This window comes from Bombina bombina, chromosome 1 (genome assembly GCF_027579735.1).
Source record: "Bombina bombina isolate aBomBom1 chromosome 1, aBomBom1.pri, whole genome shotgun sequence".
Lineage (NCBI taxonomy): Eukaryota > Metazoa > Chordata > Amphibia > Anura > Bombinatoridae > Bombina > Bombina bombina.
This window is the reverse complement of record NC_069499.1, coordinates 735,550,866-735,570,429: the sequence shown is the minus strand read 5'-3', so window position 1 is coordinate 735,570,429 and position 19,564 is coordinate 735,550,866. Positions and strand designations below refer to the sequence as shown.

General features: G+C 38.3%; 1 protein-coding gene across 1 annotated transcript in view; it reads right to left on the bottom strand.

Moving 5' to 3' along the window:
- WDR44 (WD repeat domain 44) overlaps positions 1-19,564 on the bottom strand; it is a 430,050-nt gene that overhangs the window by 179,354 nt on the left and 231,132 nt on the right. Inside the window, exon 7 of the mRNA XM_053714643.1 lies at positions 2,817-2,900. Within this exon, the coding sequence (XP_053570618.1) occupies positions 2,817-2,900 (84 nt within the window). The remainder of the gene's footprint in view (positions 1-2,816; positions 2,901-19,564) is intronic.

Genomic DNA, 19,564 nt, shown 5'->3' with positions numbered 1-19,564 from the left:
AATAACACAACTTTAGCAAAGGTTTAATCCCATTAGCAAAGATAACAAATTCTGAAAGCAGGAAACAAATTACAGAATAAACGTTTTTTATCTCAGTCAAACTATAATTCTCACAGCTCTGCTGAGAGAAATTACCTCCCTCAAAATGAGTTTTGAAGACCCCTGAGCTCTGTAGAGATGAACCGTATCATGCAGGGAATACAATGAGTTGCTGACTGAGATATTTGATGCGTAGTAAAAGCGCCAAAAAACGGCCCCTCCCCCTCACACACAGCAGTGAGGGAGAACAGAAACTGTCAGAAAACAGATTAAGCAACTGCCAAGTGGAAAAATAGTGCCCAAACATTTATTCACTCAGTACCTCAGTAAATGAAAACGATTTTACATTCCAGCAAAAACGTTAAACATAATCTCTAGTTATTAAACAGCTTTATGTATTTCTTACAGTGTAATTCTAGTGAAGTACCATTCCCCAGAATACTGAAGTGTAAAGTATACATACATGACATTATATCGGTATGGCAGGATTTTCTCATCAATTCCATTGTCAGAAAATAAAAACTGCTACATACCTCTATGCAGATTCATCTGCCCGCTGTCCCCTGATCTGAAGTTTACCTCTCCTCAGATGGCCGAGAAACAGCAATATGATCTTAACTACTCCGGCTAAAATCATAACAAAAACTCTGGTAGATTCTTCTTCAAACTCTGTCAGAGAGATAATAACACACTCCGGTGCTATTTTAAAATAACAAACTTTTGATTGAAGATATAAAACTAAGTATAATCACCATAGTCCTCTCACACATCCTATCTAGTCGTTGGGTGCAAGAGAATGACTGGGAGGGACATAGAGGGGAGGAGCTATATGCAGCTCTGCTGGGTGAATCCTCTTGCACTTCCTGTTGGGGAGGAGTAATATCCCAGAAGTAATGATGACCCGTGGACTGATCACACTTAACAGAAGAAAAAACCAACAAGCAATCATCTTCATCAGTGCTGAAGTCACACTCTGATTTACTGTTATACCAAGAAATTTCCCTGAAACCTTGTGAGATATCATAGTAAAACTTCCTTAAACTGAGGAGGGACATAACATGACTGTGCCTGCACATGCCAGATGCACACCTACCCTGCAAGCATGAGGACTAGCATCTTGATTGGTTGCTTAAATCCCTTTACAATGGGATGTGGCTACAGAGGAAATTTTGATGTCAAATACAGAGATGCTCAGGTGATATTTTCTAGTCAGCATTTTACAGATATGCTACATCACTTGCAAGTGCTTCAACATTTAGGTATCATGTCCCTATAATTGATATATTTTTAAGGATTTTTGTTTTATTTTTTTCTCTTTTCCTGTATTATTGTATCTGTATTTGTTTTGATTAACTCTATATAGACTTGATTCATTTTATTTATATATTGAATCAGTAGAGATTAGTGTGGCATTTGATTCAGTCTGTACTAATCATATTAAATAATGTAATCTGTTTATATTCCCGTTTTTTTGTATTTTGTATTTTACAAAGTGTGCAAATCCTGTTGTATACTTAATTATTAATTTGGGGGGTTATGAACCTGCTTTATCCTGCCCTGTGATGTTGTACTCTGACCTCAGTGATTTAATGCATTGATTCATATGGAATATACAAGAAGTATTTAAATGATGGACTGACAGCACTTATTTCTGTGTGCCTAGTGTTGCAGATGTCACAGATTTCAAGAACACCAAATATAAGATTTGTATAAAATGTTTCTGCCTGATTAGAGATTTGATCAGCAGAACTCACAACTGGGTTGCAAGATGAGGTGAAAAAAATAAATACATTCATGTTCACCTGATAAATTAATTTCTTCCATGATGGTGAGAGTCCACAGGTCGTGTGTGGGATTGTTCCCCCGACAACTAGGAGGAGGCAAAAGCCACCCCCCAAAACACCAGAGCTTGAAATACCTCACACTTCCTATGATCCTCAGTCATACATATAGCCAAGTAGATAAAGAAAAAAGCAAGAAAGATAAAAAAGGGCAAAGAAGTGCAAAACAAATACTGCCGCCATCTGAACGAAAAGAAAGTGCGGGGATAAATGAATTTATCAGTTAAGCAAAAATGTTGTTTAATTTCCTCAGATGGTGATAGCCCACAAGTCATCACATGTGAGAATTGATACCCAAGCAGTAGAGACCACCGTGAATGGGGGATAAATAGTAAAGGCAGGGCGTTACTATTCAGGCACTACGGCCTGCAGAACTTTCCTAATAAAATTTAGAAAAAGTGTGTAAAGACGACCAAGTAGCGGCCTTACAAATCTTATCAATAGAAGCCTCATTTCAAAAGGCCCAAACAAGTAGCAACTGCAGGATTTGAACCATTGTAACAACTGTAAATCATACAGATAGAATAAAAAAAAAAGAAAAAGAAAAAAAAAGGAACAGAAGTTGGCATACACAGAGGGAAGAAGCATACTCCTTTCACAAGATAATATTGCTCACCAGTTCCTGAAAGAAAAATCACCAGACAATGAGACATATAAACATACTACTGAAATCTCATTCTCACAAACATACATACTCTTTTTTTTTTTTTTTTAAATAAGAATTTAAAAAGGTATAAAATGTACTTATGTCTTCAACCTCAACCATTATATGACAATTTTTTTTAGTGAACTGAACATAATCACAGTTCTGGAAACAACTTTAAATTATGAAACTTGTGTTACATTTAACAAATATATAGGAAGTGTGGTGTTGCCTGTATTATCACATGTGAGCACAAGCATTTATCTTTTTCAAAAGATAAAAATATTACTTACGTTTTTTGCTTTAGTTTTCCTCCATCTGTTTCAGCCTGATGGGATTGTAGCTTGTCTTCATCATCTGACTGTGCTGCATCATTACTGAAAGACAAAAGATGCATAGTCAGTACAAGTACACAATATCAAACCTATCTACTATAACTGCAAGATCAGTGTCAATGATGAAATGGACAACATGACAAAGTGCCAGACTGCCCTGCACATCACAACAGCCTCTTCTGGTCAACATTCTAAATCTGAAACAATTTTCGATTCTTGCGTTTTCCAAAAGATAAAAACTCTTTAGAATGCTCTCTTGCACACTAGAAATGGGCAAGAAAACAACTTAATATAAGTCACAATTTATAAACCAAGAGAGTCTACGACTGTGCTCACCAGAAACCATTTAGTGGGCACACCATACGGCTGATTTTACTGACCATCTCGCTAAAAACTAAGCCAATATTAAGCTTATATTATGTAATATAAATTGTTTTCGTTTGTTGCACAAATTATCATATCATTACAGTTTGTTAAATTATGCAATTAATTTGTGCCTCAGATAGCTTAAAGGGCCACTAAACCCAAAATCTTTCTTTCATGATTCAGATAGAACATACAAATTTAAACATTACAATTTACTTCTATTATTTATTTTGCTTCATTTTTTAGATATCCTTATTAGAAGAAAAAGCAATGCACATGGGTGAGCCAATCACATGAGGCTTCTATGTGCAGCAACCAATCAGCAGCTACTGAGCATATCTAGATAAATAATATCAAGAGAATAAAACAAATTAGATAATAGAAGTAAATTAGAAACATGTTTAAAATTGCATTCTCTTTCTAAATCATGAAAGAAAAAATGAGGGTTTCATGTCCCTTTAAGCAATATTTATAAATAACAGAAAATTTCTCACCTGGCTACTTCCTAATGCTACTTAGCTGTCAAAATTTACTGCGGAGAACATTGATCTACCAAAACATTTAAAGGCTAAATACTTAAAAGGGACAGTAAACACTAAATATAATGTATTCTAAGCAAAGACTGGGCTGATAATTATATATAGATATAAACTGTTTTAGTTGTTTAAATATTGAATAAATAAGTCTAAAGCTTGAGTTTCTATAAAGTTACATGTTGGAATCTAGGTTTCCATGATATAAGCTCTTTTGCTGAGGACAATTAAAGTGATGGTAAATCTGAGAGTTTAAAAAAAGGTTGCATTTACCATCCCTAAAAATAAATGGTAGTTTCATTCATTAGTTACTAAAAAAAAAGCGTGCTAAAATCACCCTTCTGTACCGCAGCAGCTCCGGCTGCTCACGGCACAGCACTCTTTACCAGTTAGTTGATGTTTCCACCACTAAACAAATAGCTGTGCTAAGATGTCAGAGGACATGCATGGCAATTCGTTTAGAGGTTGAAACAGCACCTCATTAAAGAAGAGTGCTGTGCCGTAGGTGGCTGGAGCCGCTGACTTTAGCGAGCTGCCTCGGCACATAAAGGGTGCGTTTAGCACTTTTTTTTTAGTAACTGATGAATAAAAACATAAATTATGCTTACCAGATAATTTCCTTTCCATCTGTATGAGGAGAGTCATTGGCTTCATTCCTTACTTGTGGGAAATACTGAACCTGGCCACCAGGAGGAGGCAAAGACACCTCAGCCAAAGGCTTAAATACCTCCCCCACTCCCCTCATCCCCCAGTCATTCTGTCGAGGGAACAAGGAACAGTAGGAGTTATAAAAAGTAGTTGAGTGGAGCGCTAGACTCAGCCCACTTTGCCAACCTATGGTACTACCTCCTTCCTAGGTAGTTTGAAATCAAAGAGTCTTAATGTGTGGAGTGTAGGTGGCGCTAAAAATACACTAAGTATACCTAGCCGTGGGTTGATAAACCAACGATACAATGTATCAGCAAAATATATATCTTAGGACAGTTTCATATAAACTTTCATATAAACTTTCTGATTCAATAATTGGAGGTAACAAGTAACTGGATTAGAAATATGTATAATTTTTATTCTTAAGTGAAATGATGTAAAAATAATAAAAACACAATATAAAAAAATAATAAAAACACAATATAAAAAAACGCAATCTAAATAATCAAAATAGTCTCTCATACGATTGGCCCACACTCTTCACTCGCAACCGCTTCCAAATTAAATCGCTACTACAAAAGATGTTGGCGATTCTAAAACAATATATTGCTAAAATGAAAATGATAATAAAACATCAAGGTTAATGGTAAAATGATGAGACACACGTCTAAGATCAATATGCAAATATGAAATGATATTAATAGTATGACTATCTGGCTGGGGTTCTACTTCCCATTACAAGCCTCTGTTTATAAGGCACTTTCTTCTATTGCCGTGACAATCAGACTTTTGACTGCCTGTCTCCAATGGGCTATAACAACCCGTGGTTTAAAATAGTCCTTGTTTTGTGCCCTGTTAGAGGGAAATCCTGCTTTCAATCCTGTAAGAAGGGGGAGTTCCCAAGGTAAAATCTGCAGTCTTATGTAAATAGGGGCAGATCCCCACTCAAAACAACAGTCTATTGAAGATTTCAAACGAAAACACCGGAGTCTGTATTAATGAAAGAATCCCACAGACAATCTTAGTCCGGTTTGAATGGTATGAATAACACTTTAGCGGGGAGTTACTGACAACATAGATACTCTCACCTGCTGTTCTTTGTCTGGGTTTATCAGCTCCCGTATATATTAGTAGTTTGGTTAAGTTGCGGACCTTCTTGTCCCTGTGGGTAACTTTCTTCATTTGCGCAAGCCTTATCTGAGTTACCTTTTTACCGCAGCCTCTCAGCGACACTCTGCTCTTTAAGTACTTCGTACGCAGAGTGGGTTACTGCTGTATATCCTCCTTGTTTGTCTTTCACCTTTCTACGCGTTTCACCCCTAAGGTGTGGGGCTTTTTCAAGATACAGTGTGAGAGTAAAGTATGCCTTTTATCTCCCCTAGTTGTCTTTGATTCGCTGTTAGCTTTTCACTTCCTCTGGTCATTCTGGAAGTAAAATTCTCCTCAAAAGGTGGGATCCTCATGTCTGCACAGGTAAGTCATTCTTTTATCGTTTTCTTACTTGTCACCCCATTTTGCTCAGAAAAGTCATACACCTTATTCTCTATAGAAATCTTTAAACACCTTACATATTCTTAAAGGGAAAACCTTTCAATTTCATCATTTAAAATAAAAAGCCAGACAAAATTTAGGATAAATAATGGAAATTATGAAAATTATACATATTTCCCTTGGGGGATCAAACCTGGGATCCCTAGTTCTTAGGGCTAGAATGTTACCTCCAAGCTATTGACGCAACTATATCAAAACATCAAGTTTATATATTTATCTTTTATGGACCTATAAATTTTGAGCCTAATTAGCAATATGAGCCTGATTTGCAATATGAATCTAGCTGTCCTCAAAAAGTGCACTTATATCAAAAGGTTCTAGTTATACTCTGGACTCTAGCTTAACTCGAGTTAATCTTACTAATAAAAATTAGGTCGGCTTCTTTCCTTGCACTTGGGGGATTTGAACTCTGGTATTTTAGCTTGGAAGACTACGGACCTAACCACTATGCTATAGATCCACCCTATAGTCAAAACAGCACTTTTGGAATATAAATAGATATAATGAAATTCTTCCTATACTCTCAATTAGATTTTAGATTTGATATACTGTGAATTGGGAATCCTCTAAATGACATATGTATTAATCTATATGTATATATGTGTATGTATAATATCTCTAGGTTTCTTATCCTAATAAGGAGAATGAAGTTAGTAATAATGGGAACATAATAATGAGTGTTATTAATTTATTACTCTGATTATGATAAAAACGGATTGATATCAAGTTCAGAGTTTAAACCGTTCGGGTATAGGGTGTTGAAATTGTAAATCATTTCCGCCTCCTTTTTCAGGAGTACAGTATCCAAATTTCCCCCTCTCCAGTTTCCTTTTATTTTACATAGGCCCCAGAACTTAAGGTCTTTGGTGCTGTTTCTATGTACCTCTCTAAAGTGCTGGTATAAATGCGTCTCCAGCACGCCTTTTTCGATGTGCCAGAGGTGATCACGGATTCTATCCCTTAACATTCTTGATGTTTCTCCGATATATATCAGGCCACATGAGCACTGTAACATATATATCACACCCCTACTATTACATCTTAGGACATCTTTAATTTAATATTGAATATTTAATCCTGGAATACTGATGTTTTTCTTTTTTGTGCTATGCTTGCATGATTTACATGAGATACACGGATAGAATCCGTTTAGTTCTTTACCACATAGGTCTCTATCTTTACCTTTTTGACACATTTTACCTTTTTTAAATTCGCTTGGGGCCAACATAGATTTGAGATTTTTTGTTTTTTTAAAAACCATTCTAGGGAAAGGAGGTAATTTATCTCCCACTATAGGGTCGCTTTTGACAATATGCCAATGCTTCCTCAGTATTTTCCTTATCTTATTATGGTCATCATTAAATTCGGTTACGAATGGTACATCATATTCATCTCTAATCGAATTGGTTTTGGTTTTATAACTCAGTAGTGTATCCCTATTAGTTTCCCTAGCTCTTATAACTGCATTATTTATAATTTCCTCTTTGTAACCCCTTTCAACAAATTTTTCTTCTAGTAATTTAATTTGTTCTTCAAAATCACCCATTTCAGTGCAATTTTTCCTGATTCTCAGGCATTGTCCTACCGGAATATTATTTTTCCATTTAGAAAAGTGGCAACTGGATGCATGGATGTAGTTATTAGAATCAGTAGGTTTGAAATGGGTCTTCGTTATTAATTTATTATTTTCCACTCTAATATCCAGATCTAAAAATGTTATGGTATCCTTGCTTATTTGATAAGTAAAAGATAATCCTTTATCATTATTATTCATTATTCCAAACATCTTAGTCAGATCTTCTTCGCTCCCTTTCCATAGGATAATAATATCATCGATATATCTTTTAAAGAGCACGAGATTCGCACCGAGCTCCGCAAACTGGAGAAATCTGTTTTCCCAGTCTCCCATGAACAGGTTTGCGTAGCTCGGTGCGAATCTCGTGCCCATCGCTGTTCCTTCTATTTGCAGATAATAGTTACCATTGAATGAGAAATAGTTATGTTCTAGAATGAAGCGGATGCATTCAATTAGAAAAGTCCCCAGTTCTTTTTTTTAGACTTGAATCTTGTTGTAAAAATCCCTCTATTGCCTCTATACCAAGGGTATGGTTGATATTAGTATACAACGATACCACATCACAGGTCGCTAATAGGTAGTCTTCCTTCCATTCTATTTCATTAAATAATTTTAATAAGCTGGTAGAATCTTTTAAATAGGTGTCTAGTTTGACTACATATTTCTGTAGAAACTTATCAACGTATTCAGATAAGTTGGCCGTAAGAGATCCTATGCCGGAGACAATAGGTCTTCCGGGTGGATTCACTAATACAGAACCTGGCCACCAGGAGGAGGCAAAGACACCACAGCCAAAAGCTTAAATACCTCCCCCACTTCCCTCATATCCCAGTCATTCTGCCAAGGGAACAAGGAACAGTAGGAGAAATATCAGGGTATAAATGGTGCCAGAACAAACAAAAAATTTTGGTCTGCCCAACGGGGAAAACGGGCGGGGGCCGTGGACTCTCCTCATAACGATGGAAAGGAAATTATCTGGTAAGCATAATTTATGTTTTCCATCTTAATATGAGGAGAGTCCACGGCTTCATTCCTTACTTGTGGAAACATATACCCAAGCTCTAGAGGACACTGAATGAAACGGGAGAGTAAAAAAAAGAGAGGCGGACCCTATTTTGAGGGCACCACAGCCTGCAAAACCTTTCTCCCAAAAGATGCTTCAGCCGAAGCAAAAACTTCAAACTTGTAAAAAAATTTAAAAAGGTATGTAAGGAGGACCAGGTAGCCGCCTTACAATTCTGCTCCATAGATGCCTCATTCTTGAAGGCCCAAGAGGAAGCCACTGCTCTAGTAGAAGGAGCCTTAATCCTCGGAGGAGGCTTATGACCCGCTGTTTCATAAGCTAAGCGAATAATGCTCCTCAACCAAAAAGACAAGGAAATGGAGGAGGCTTTCTGCCCCTTAAACTTCCCAGAATAGACAACAAACAAAGAAGAAGTCTGTCTAAACTCCTTAGTGGCTTGAAGATAGAACTTCAAGGCGCGAACCACATCCAAATTATGAAGTAACCGCTCCTTCAAAGAAGAAGGGCTAGGACATAAGGAAGGAACAACAATCATCTAATTGATGTTACGATTAGAAACAACCTTAGGAAGAAAACCTAACCCAGTACGAAGAACAGCCTTATCAGCATGGAATACTGGGTAAGGGGGCTCACATTGCAAGGCCGCCATCTCAAAGTTAGAAACGCAACATTTTTAGAGTTAAATTACAGATGAAGTGGACAAAAGAAATGATAGTACACTGAAAAGTTTTTTACTACACATAACTAAACATTTAAAAGACTATTTAGGATCCTCTCAATCACATTATTTGTATAACTTGAAAATACAATTCATAAAGAAAAGAAAACGAAAAGGAAAAGCTACTCAGCCACTATCATAAACTATTAGTAAATTAGTTTAAAAAATTTAATGTAATAAAAAAATGCAATAGTAGTTAACAAATAAAACAAATTTTTCATGTTCTGAACGACAACAGATTCAGTAGCAAGATTATATAAAAAATAATATTGACACTAAAGTTTCTTTGTACTCCAAGTAATAACCAATGCTTTATCATCAAGCCACACAGAGATAGGCAGCAACTCCCTACATCTAGCTCCTCCTCTTTAAAGCTTCACTCATTTGAAAAATAGGAAATCTATGACCTATTCAGAAAGCAATGACTCATAGAAAAATACAAACACATAAAAAACGTGTTAGAGCTTCCCTTTATTAGCTATAAAGACACTGATTCATTGTAAGTCTAATTTACATATCATGGGTTTTTTACACTGCTGGATAAGTAACCCAAAAAAAAATATATAAAAAGCACAAGGAAGAAAACCTGAGGAAGGAAAGTCTAATTAATATATTCTTACTAGAATAAGCTCTCACCGAAAAAAAAGAATAGGTAAGTAAACTCTAGTGGTTAAAGGGACATGAAACCCAACATTTTTCTTTCATGATTTAGATAGAGAATATAATTTTAAACAACTTCCAATATACTTCTTTTATCTAATTTGCTTCATTCACTTGGTAACCTTTGATAAAAAATCAGCAATGCACTACTGGGAGCTAGCTGAACACCAGATGAGCCAATAGCATGAGGCATATATGTGCAGCCATCAATCATCTGCTCCTGAGCCTACCTAGATCTCCTTTTCAACAAAGGACACCAAGAAAAAAAAATTAATATAAGTAAATTGCAAAGTTGTTTAAAACTGCATGCTCAACCGCTGGATCTGCCTCTCCTCCGCTACACATATTGCAGCTTTTTATGCACGCTGCATGTTCTGTGTAGGCCTGGAGCCTGATTAAAGTAGTTGTGAGCCTGGTTTAAGTCCCATCCAGTTATAGGAGTTGCTGATATAGATGGGCCATGAGTAGTTATAGGCCCCAATCTTTAGCGTGTCTGGCGGATTGCTGTGCGGCAAGAGTTGTTATTATTTATCAGGCGCCCAGACACGTTAGTGGCGCAGCTGGTCTGCAGCAGGAACTCGGCCTGTTAGTACACACACACCAACGTTCTCCTGGAGTATCTCAGAGTATCCGTTACCTCCATGGTTGTTGTATGGCTGGTGTGGATAGTCAGCCAGAGCTGCGACAAAAGTTATCAGGCTAATCACAGACTTTGCTGACGGAGCGCCAGACTCGTGTGACCATCTTCCCCGACGCCCCCAGTGTGTAAATTAGTTAAATAGAATAACCACTCAAAGCAGCCTAAAAATTATATGCAGATGTGTTTCACTAATTTAAATACTGTTTAGTTTGTCCAAAGTAAAATCAGCACCACCCTACTGTAACACAAATCTCTAGTTTTAAAAGCCTGTTTTACTTATCTAGTCTCCTATTAGGGACAGTTCCAAATCAGCTGATAAAGTAATAGTTTCACAGTGTTCGGTGTCTCTAACTTCTTAAAAAACTGTATGAGGAAGATGACTGAACATGCACATTAAAAGGTGAAGAAGCCATTCCATATATAGTAGTTGCAGTTTAGTGGGGGGGAGGGGGTTCAGTTAGAAATTGATACTACAGGATTTAAATTTTATTATTAAGCTTTTAGAGTTCACAAAACTTTTTTCCCCAAGGGAATATCCTGTTGTGCAGTGTCTATTATCAAACATAGGTAACTACAGAGTCTAGGATTAGGGACAAGTTCTGGTACATAACATGTAATGGAACATTTTCTATTTCCAGATTTTCCCATGACAATTTTAAATGATTTAGGGCTGTATGCAAAATTAAGCATGAGGTTTTAAATGGAAATATTTTGTGCGCCATATCCAAACAAGGGGAAAATAGTGAAAAAAAAAGTATAAACAAACTCCATCACGGTTAGGATACTGGTATATTAACAGAACAGATTTTAATTTAATATGTTGCAATGTTAATAATAATGTTAATAAGTAATTGTCAATTGCCTGGTTAGGACAAAGCATGAAGCAATCTTGTATTCTGCTATGCCACTTTTTATGACCCTTATCTTAAAGGAAAAGACTTAAAAGAAATTAAAAGAGTTAGTTTGTCAACAGTAATAAAGTAAATGCCTTATTTTATTAAAGGGACATGAAAACTAAATTTTTTATTTATGTGATTTAGATAGAGCATGCCTTAATAAACAACGTTCCAATTTAGTTATATTATCAATTTTGCTTTGTTCTCTTGGTATTATTGAAAGAGCAGCAATGCACAACTGGGTGCTAGCTAAACATTTCGGTAAGCCAATGAAAATAGGCATATACAGTTGTGCTCATAAGTTTACATAACCTGGTTGAATTTATGATTTCTTGGCCATTTTTTAGAGAATATTAATGATAATACAAAAACTTTACTTTCACTCATGGTTAGTATTTGGCTGAAGCCATTTATTATCAATCAACTGTGTTTACTCTTTTTAAATCATAATGACAACAGAAACTACCCAAATGACCCTGATCAAAAGTTTACATACCCTGGTGATTTTGGCCTGATAACATGCACACAAGTTGACACAAAGGGGTTTGAATGGCTATTAAAGGTAACCATCCTCACCTGTGATCTGTTTTCTTGTGATTAGTGTGTGTGTATAAAAGGTCAATGAGTTTCTGGACTTCTGACAGACTCTTGCATCTTTCATCCAGTGCTGCACTGACTTTTCTGGATTCTAAGTCATGGGGAAAGCAAAAGAATTGTCAAAGGATCTGCGGGAAAAGGTAGTTGAACTGTATAAAACAGGAAAGGGATATAAAAAGATATCCAAGGAATTGAGAATGCCAATCCTCAATTCCTTGGATATTCCAAACCATTCCTACTGTGAAACACGGAGGTAGATCACTGATTTTTTGGGGATGTGTGAGCTACAAAGGCACAGGAAATTTGGTTAGAATTAATGGCAAGATGAATGCAGTATGTTATAAAAAAAACAAAACATAATTTACGTAAGAACTTACCTGATAAATTAATTTCTTTCATATTAGCAAGAGTCCATGAGCTAGTGACGTATGGGATATACATTCCTACCAGGAGGGGCAAAGTTTCCCAAACCTCAAAATGCCTATAAATACACCCCTCACCACACCCACAATTCAGTTTAACGAATAGCCAAGAAGTGGGGTGATAAGAAAAAAGTGCGAAAGCATAAAAATAAGGAATTGGAATAATTGTGCTTTATACAAAAAAAATCATAACCACCACAAAAAAAGGGTGGGCCTCGTGGACTCTTGCTAATATGAAAGAAATGAATTTATCAGGTAAGTTCTTACATAAATTATGTTTTCTTTCATGTAATTAGCAAGAGTCCATGAGCTAGTGACGTAGGGATAAAATAAAGACAGCCAATTCCGCTGAAAAAATAATCCACACCCCAAAATAAAGTTTTAATCTTATAATGAAAAAAACTGAAATTATAAGCAGAAGAATCAAACTGAAACAGCTGCCTGAAGTACTTTTCTACCAAAAACTGCTTCAGAAGAAGAAAACACATCAAAATGGTAGAATTTAGTAAAAGTATGCAAAGAAGACCAAGTTGCTGCTTTGCAAATCTGATCAACCGAAGCATCATTCCTAAACGCCCAGGAAGTAGAAACTGACCTAGTAGAATGAGCTGTAATCCTTTGAGGCGGAGTTTTACCGACTCGACATAAGCATGATGAATCAAAGATTTTAACCAAGACACCAAAGAAATGGCAGAGGCCTTCTGACCTTTCCTGGAACCGGAAAAGATAAATAGACTAGAAGTCTTTCGGAAATCTTTAGTAGCTTCAACATAATATTTCAAAGCTCTAACTACATCCAAAGAATGTAATGATCTTTCCTTTGTTGTTCGAATTCACAACTTTAGGTAAAAATTTAAATGAAGTCCGCAACACCGCCTTATCCTGATGAAAAATCAGAAAAGGAGATTCACAAGAAAGAGCAGATAACTCAGAAACTCTTCTAGCAGAAGAGATGGCCAAAAGGAACAACACTTTCCAAGAAAGTAATTTAAGATCCAAAGAATGCATAGGTTCAAACGGAGGAGCTTGTAAAGCCCCCAGAACCAAATTCAAACTCCAAGGAGGAGAGATTGACTTAATGACAGGTTTTATACGAACCAAAGCCTGTACAAAACAATGAATATCAGGAAGATTAGCAATCTTTCTGTGAAACAGCACAGAAAGAGCAGAAATTTGTCCTCTCAAAGAACTTGCAGACAAACCTTTATCCAGACCATCCTGAAGAAATTGTAAAATTCTAGGAATTCTAAAAGAATGCCAGGAAAATTGATGAGAAGAGCACCAAGAAATGTAAGTCTTCCAGACTCGATAATATATCTTCCTAGACACAGATTTTCGAGCCTGTAACATAGTATTAATTACGGAGTCAGAGAAACCTCTATGACTGAGAATCAAGCGTTCAATCTCCATACCTTCAAATTTAATGATTTGAGATCCTGATGGAAAAAAGGACCTTGAGATAGAAGGTCTGGTCTTAATGGAAGAGTCCAAGGTTGGCAAGTAGCCATCCGGACAAGATCTGCATACCAAAACCTGTGAGGCCATGCTGGAGCCACCAGCAGAACAAACAAACGCTCTTTTAGAATCTTGGAGATCACTCTTGGAAGAAGAACTAGAGGTGGAAAGATATAGGCAGGATGATACTTCCAAGGAAGTGACAATGCATCCACTGCCTCCGCCTGAGGATCCCTGGATCTGGACAGATACCTGGGAAGTTTCTTGTTTAGATGAGAGGCCATCAGATCTATTTCTGGAAGACCCCAGATTTGAATAATCTGAAGAAATACCTCTGGGTGAAGAGACCATTCGCCCGGATGTAACGTCTGGCGACTGAGATAATCCGCTTCCCAATTGTCTATACCTGGGATGTGAACCGCAGAAATTAGACAGGAGCTGGATTCCTCCCATACAAGTGTCCGAGATACTTCTTTCATAGCCAGAGGACTGTGAGTCCCCCCTTGATGATTGACATATGCCACAGTTGTGACATTGTCCGTCTGAAAACAAATGAACGATTCTCTCTTCAGAAGAGGCCACGACTGAAGAGCTCTGAAAATCGCACGGAGTTCCAAAATATTGATTGGTAATCTCGCCTCCTGAGATTCCCAAACCCCCTGCGCTGTCAGAGACCCCCATACGGCTCCCCAACCTGTCAGACTCCCATCTGTTGAGATCATAGTCCAGGTTGGAAGAACCAAAGAAGCCCCTTGAACTAAACGATGGTGATCTGTCCACCACGTTAGAGAGTGTCGTACAATCGGATTTAAAGATATTAACTGTGATATCTTTGTATAATCCCTGCACCACTGGTTCAGCATACAAAGCTGAAGAGGTCGCATTTGAAAACGAGCAAAGGGGATCGCGTCCGATGCAGCAGTCATAAGACCTAGAATTTCCATGCATAAGGCTACCGAAGGGAATGATTGAGACTGAAGGTTTCGACAAGCTGAAACCAATTTCAGGCGTCTCTTGTCCGTCAGAGACAAAGTCATGGACACAATCTATTTGGAAACCTAAAAAGGTTACCCTTGTCTGAGGAATCAATGAACTCTTTGGTAAATTGATCCTCCAACCATGTTCTTGAAGAAATGACACAAGTCGATTCGTATGAAATTCTGCTAAATGTGAAGACTGAGCAAGTACCAAGATATCGTCCAAATAAGGAAATACCACAATACCCTGCTCTCTGATTACAGATAGAAGGGCACCGAGCACCTTTGAAAAAATCCTTGGAGCTGTTGCTAGGCCGAACGGCAGAGCCACAAACTGGTAATGCTTGTCTAGAAAAGAGAATCTCAGAAACTGAAAGTGATCTGGATGAATCGGAATATGCAGATATGCATCCTGTAAATCTATTGTGGACATATAATGCCCTTGCTGAACAAAAGGCAGAATAGTCCTTATAGTTACCATTTTGAATGTTGGTATCCTTACATAACGATTCAATATTTTTTTAAATCCAGAACTGGTCTGAAGGAATTCTCCTTCTTTGGTACAATGAATAGATTGGAGTAAAACCCCCGACCCTGTTCCAGAACTGGAACTGGCACAATTACTCCAGCCAACTCTAGATCTGAAACACATTTCAGAAATGCTTGAGCCATCACTGGGTTTATTGGAATGCAAGAAAGAAAAAATCTTCTTGCAGGAGGCCTTACCTTGAAACCTATTCTGTACCCTTGTGAAACAATGTTCTGAATCCAAAGACTGTGAATCGAATTGATCCAAATTTCTTTGAAAAATCGTAATCTGCCCCCTACCAGCTGTGCTGGAATGAGGGCCGCACCTTCATGTGGACTTGGGAGCTGGCTTTGGCTTTCTGAAAGGCTTGGATTTATTCCAGACTGGAGATGGTTTCCAAACAGAAACTGTTCCTTTAGGGGAAGGATCAGGCTTCTGTTCCTTATTCTGACGAAAGGAACGAAAACGATTAGCAGCCCTATATTTACCTTTAGATTTTTTATCCTGAGGTAAAAAAGTTCCTTTCCCCCCAGTAACAGTTGAAATAATAGAATCCAACTGAGAACCAAACAATTTATTACCTTGGAAAGAAAGGGAAAGCAAAGTTGACTTAGAAGACATATCTGCATTCCAAGTTTTAAGCCATAAAGCTCTTCTAGCTAAAATAGCTAAAGACATATACCCGACATCAACTCTAATGATATCAAAGATGGCATCACAAATAAAGTTATTAGCATGTTGAAGAAGTTTAACAATGCTATGAGTATTATGATCTGACACTTGTTGTGCCAAAACAAAGAGAAAATGCAGCACTCGGGGGACACCAACTTGAAATTAAAAGGCAAAACTTTATTCCATAAGTTTAAAAATACAGGTAGGATCAGGGAATTAACCCCTTACACGTTTCGTGCTCCGCCTGAGCACTTAGTCATAGGGATATTTGCTTAAACCGGACATAGCCTATTTAAAGGCACAGTGTCCAATCAAGCAATGTTTCAGAAAGATTTAAAAAACAATGATATAAAAACATGTTGACATTGAACATGATCATCTTGCAATATGAATGCATGAATTAGCCAAACATCAGTGAATATTAAATGAAAAAAACATAATTTATGCTTACCTGATAAATTCCTTTCTTCTGTTGTGTGATCAGTCCACGGGTCATCATTACTTCTGGGATATAACTCCTCCCCAACAGGAAATGCAAGAGGATTCACCCAGCAGAGCTGCATATAGCTCCTCCCCTCTACGTCAGTCCCAGTCATTCGACCAAGAATCAACGAGAAAGGAGTAACCAAGGGTGAAGTGGTGACTGGAGTATAATTTAAAAGATATTAACCTGCCTTAAAACAGGGCGGGCCGTGGACTGATCACACAACAGAAGAAAGGAATTTATCAGGTAAGCATAAATTATGTTTTCTTCTGTTATGTGTGATCAGTCCACGGGTCATCATTACTTCTGGGATACCAATACCAAAGCAAAAGTACACGGATGACGGGAGGGATAGGCAGGCTCATTATACAGAAGGAACCACTGCCTGAAGAACCTTTCTCCCAAAAATAGCCTCCGAAGAAGCAAAAGTGTCAAATTTGTAAAATTTGGAAAAAGTATGAAGCGAAGACCAAGTTGCAGCCTTGCAAATCTGTTCAACAGAGGCCTCATTCTTAAAGGCCCAAGTGGAAGCCACAGCTCTAGTGGAGTGAGCTGTAATTCTTTCAGGAGGCTGCTGTCCAGCAGTCTCATAGGCTAAACGTATTATGCTACGAAGCCAAAAAGAGAGAGAGGTAGCAGAAGCTTTTTGACCTCTCCTCTGTCCAGAGTAAACGACAAACAAGGAAGAAGTTTGGCGAAAATCTTTAGTTGCCTGCAAGTAGAACTTGAGGGCACGAACTACATCCAGATTGTGTAAAAGACGTTCCTTCTTTGAAGAAGGATTTGGACACAAGGATGGGACAACAATCTCTTGATTGATGTTCCTGTTAGTGACTACCTTAGGTAAGAACCCAGGTTTAGTACGCAGAACTACCTTGTCTGAGTGAAAAATCAGATAAGGGGAATCACAATGTAAGGCTGATAACTCAGAGACTCTTCGAGCCGAGGAAATAGCCATTAAAAACAGAACTTTCCAAGATAACATTTTTATATCAATGGAATGAAGGGGTTCAAACGGAACACCCTGTAAAACGTTAAGAACTAAGTTTAAACTCCATGGTGGAGCAACAGCTTTAAACACAGGCTTGATCCTAGCTAAAGCCTGACAAAAGGACTGGACGTCTGGATTTTCTGACAGCCGTCTGTGTAACAAGATGGACAGAGCTGAAATCTGTCCCTTTAATGAACTAGCTGATAAACCCTTTTCTAAACCTTCTTGTAGAAAAGACAATATCCTAGCGATCCTAACCTTACTCCAGGAGTAACCTTTGGATTCGCACCAGTATAGGTATTTCCGCCATATTTTATGGTAAATCCTTCTGGTAACAGGCTTCCTAGCCTGAATCAGGGTATCAATAACCGACTCAGAAAAACCACGTTTTGATAAAATCAAGCGTTCAATTTCCAAGCAGTCAGCTTCAGAGAAGTTAGATTTTGATGTTTGAATGGACCCTGTATCAGAAGGTCCTGTCTTAGAGGTAGAGACCAAGGCGGACAGGATGACATGTCCACTAGATCTGCATACCAAGTCCTGCGTGGCCAAGCAGGTGCTATTAGAATTACTGATGCTCTCTCCTGTTTGATTTTGGCAATCAATCGAGGAAGCAGCGGGAAGGGTGGAAACACATAAGCCATCCTGAAGTTCCAAGGTGCTGTCAAAGCATCTATCAGAACTGCTCCCGGATCCCTGGATCTGGACCCGTAGCGAGGAAGTTTGGCGTTCTGGCGAGACGCCATGAGATCTATCTCTGGTTTGCCCCAACGTCGAAGTATTTGGGCAAAGACCTCCGGATGAAGTTCCCACTCCCCCGGATGAAGAGTCTGGCGACTCAAGAAATCCGCCTCCCAGTTTTCCACTCCCGGGATGTGGATTGCTGACAGGTGGCAAGAGTGAGACTCTGCCCAGCGAATTATCTTTGATACTTCCATCATTGCTAGGGAGCTTCTTGTCCCTCCCTGATGGTTGATGTAAGCTACAGTCGTGATGTTGTCCGACTGAAACCTGATGAACCCCCGAGTTATTAACTGGGGCCAAGCCAGAAGGGCATTGAGAACTGCTCTCAATTCCAGAATGTTTATTGGAAGGAGACTCTCCTCCTGATTCCATAGTCCCTGAGCCTTCAGAGAATTCCAGACAGCGCCCCAACCTAGTAGGCTGGCGTCTGTTGTTACAATTGTCCAGTCTGGCCTGCTGAATGGCATTCCCCTGGACAGGTGTGGCCGATGAAGCCACCATAGAAGAGAATTTCTGGTCTCTTGATTCAGATTCAGAGTAGGGGACAAATCTGAGTAATCCCCATTCCACTGACTTAGCATGCATAATTGCAGCGGTCTGAGGTGTAGGCGTGCAAAAGGTACTATGTCCATTGCCGCTACCATTAAGCCGATCACCTCCATGCATTGAGCTACTGACGGGTGTTGAATGGAATGAAGGACGCGGCATGCATTTTGAAGTTTTGTTAACCTGTCTTCTGTCAGGTAAATCTTCATTTCTACAGAATCTATAAGAGTCCCCAAGAATGGAACTCTTGTGAGAGGAAAGAGAGAACTCTTCTTTTCGTTCACTTTCCATCCATGCGACCTTAGAAATGCCAGAACTAACTCTGTATGAGACTTGGCAGTTTGAAAGCTTGAAGCTTGTATTAGAATGTCGTCTAGGTACGGAGCTACCGAAATCCCTCGCGGTCTTAGTACCGCTAGAAGGGCACCCAGAACCTTTGTGAAGATTCTTGGAGCCGTAGCCAATCCGAATGGAAGAGCTACAAACTGGTAGTGCCTGTCTAAGAAGGCAAACCTTAGATACCGGTGATGATCTTTGTGGATCGGTATGTGAAGGTAAGCATCCTTTAAATCCACTGTGGTCATGTACTGACCCTCTTGGATCATGGGTAAGATTGTCCGAATAGTTTCCATTTTGAACGATGGAACTCTTAGGAATTTGTTTAGAGTCTTTAAATC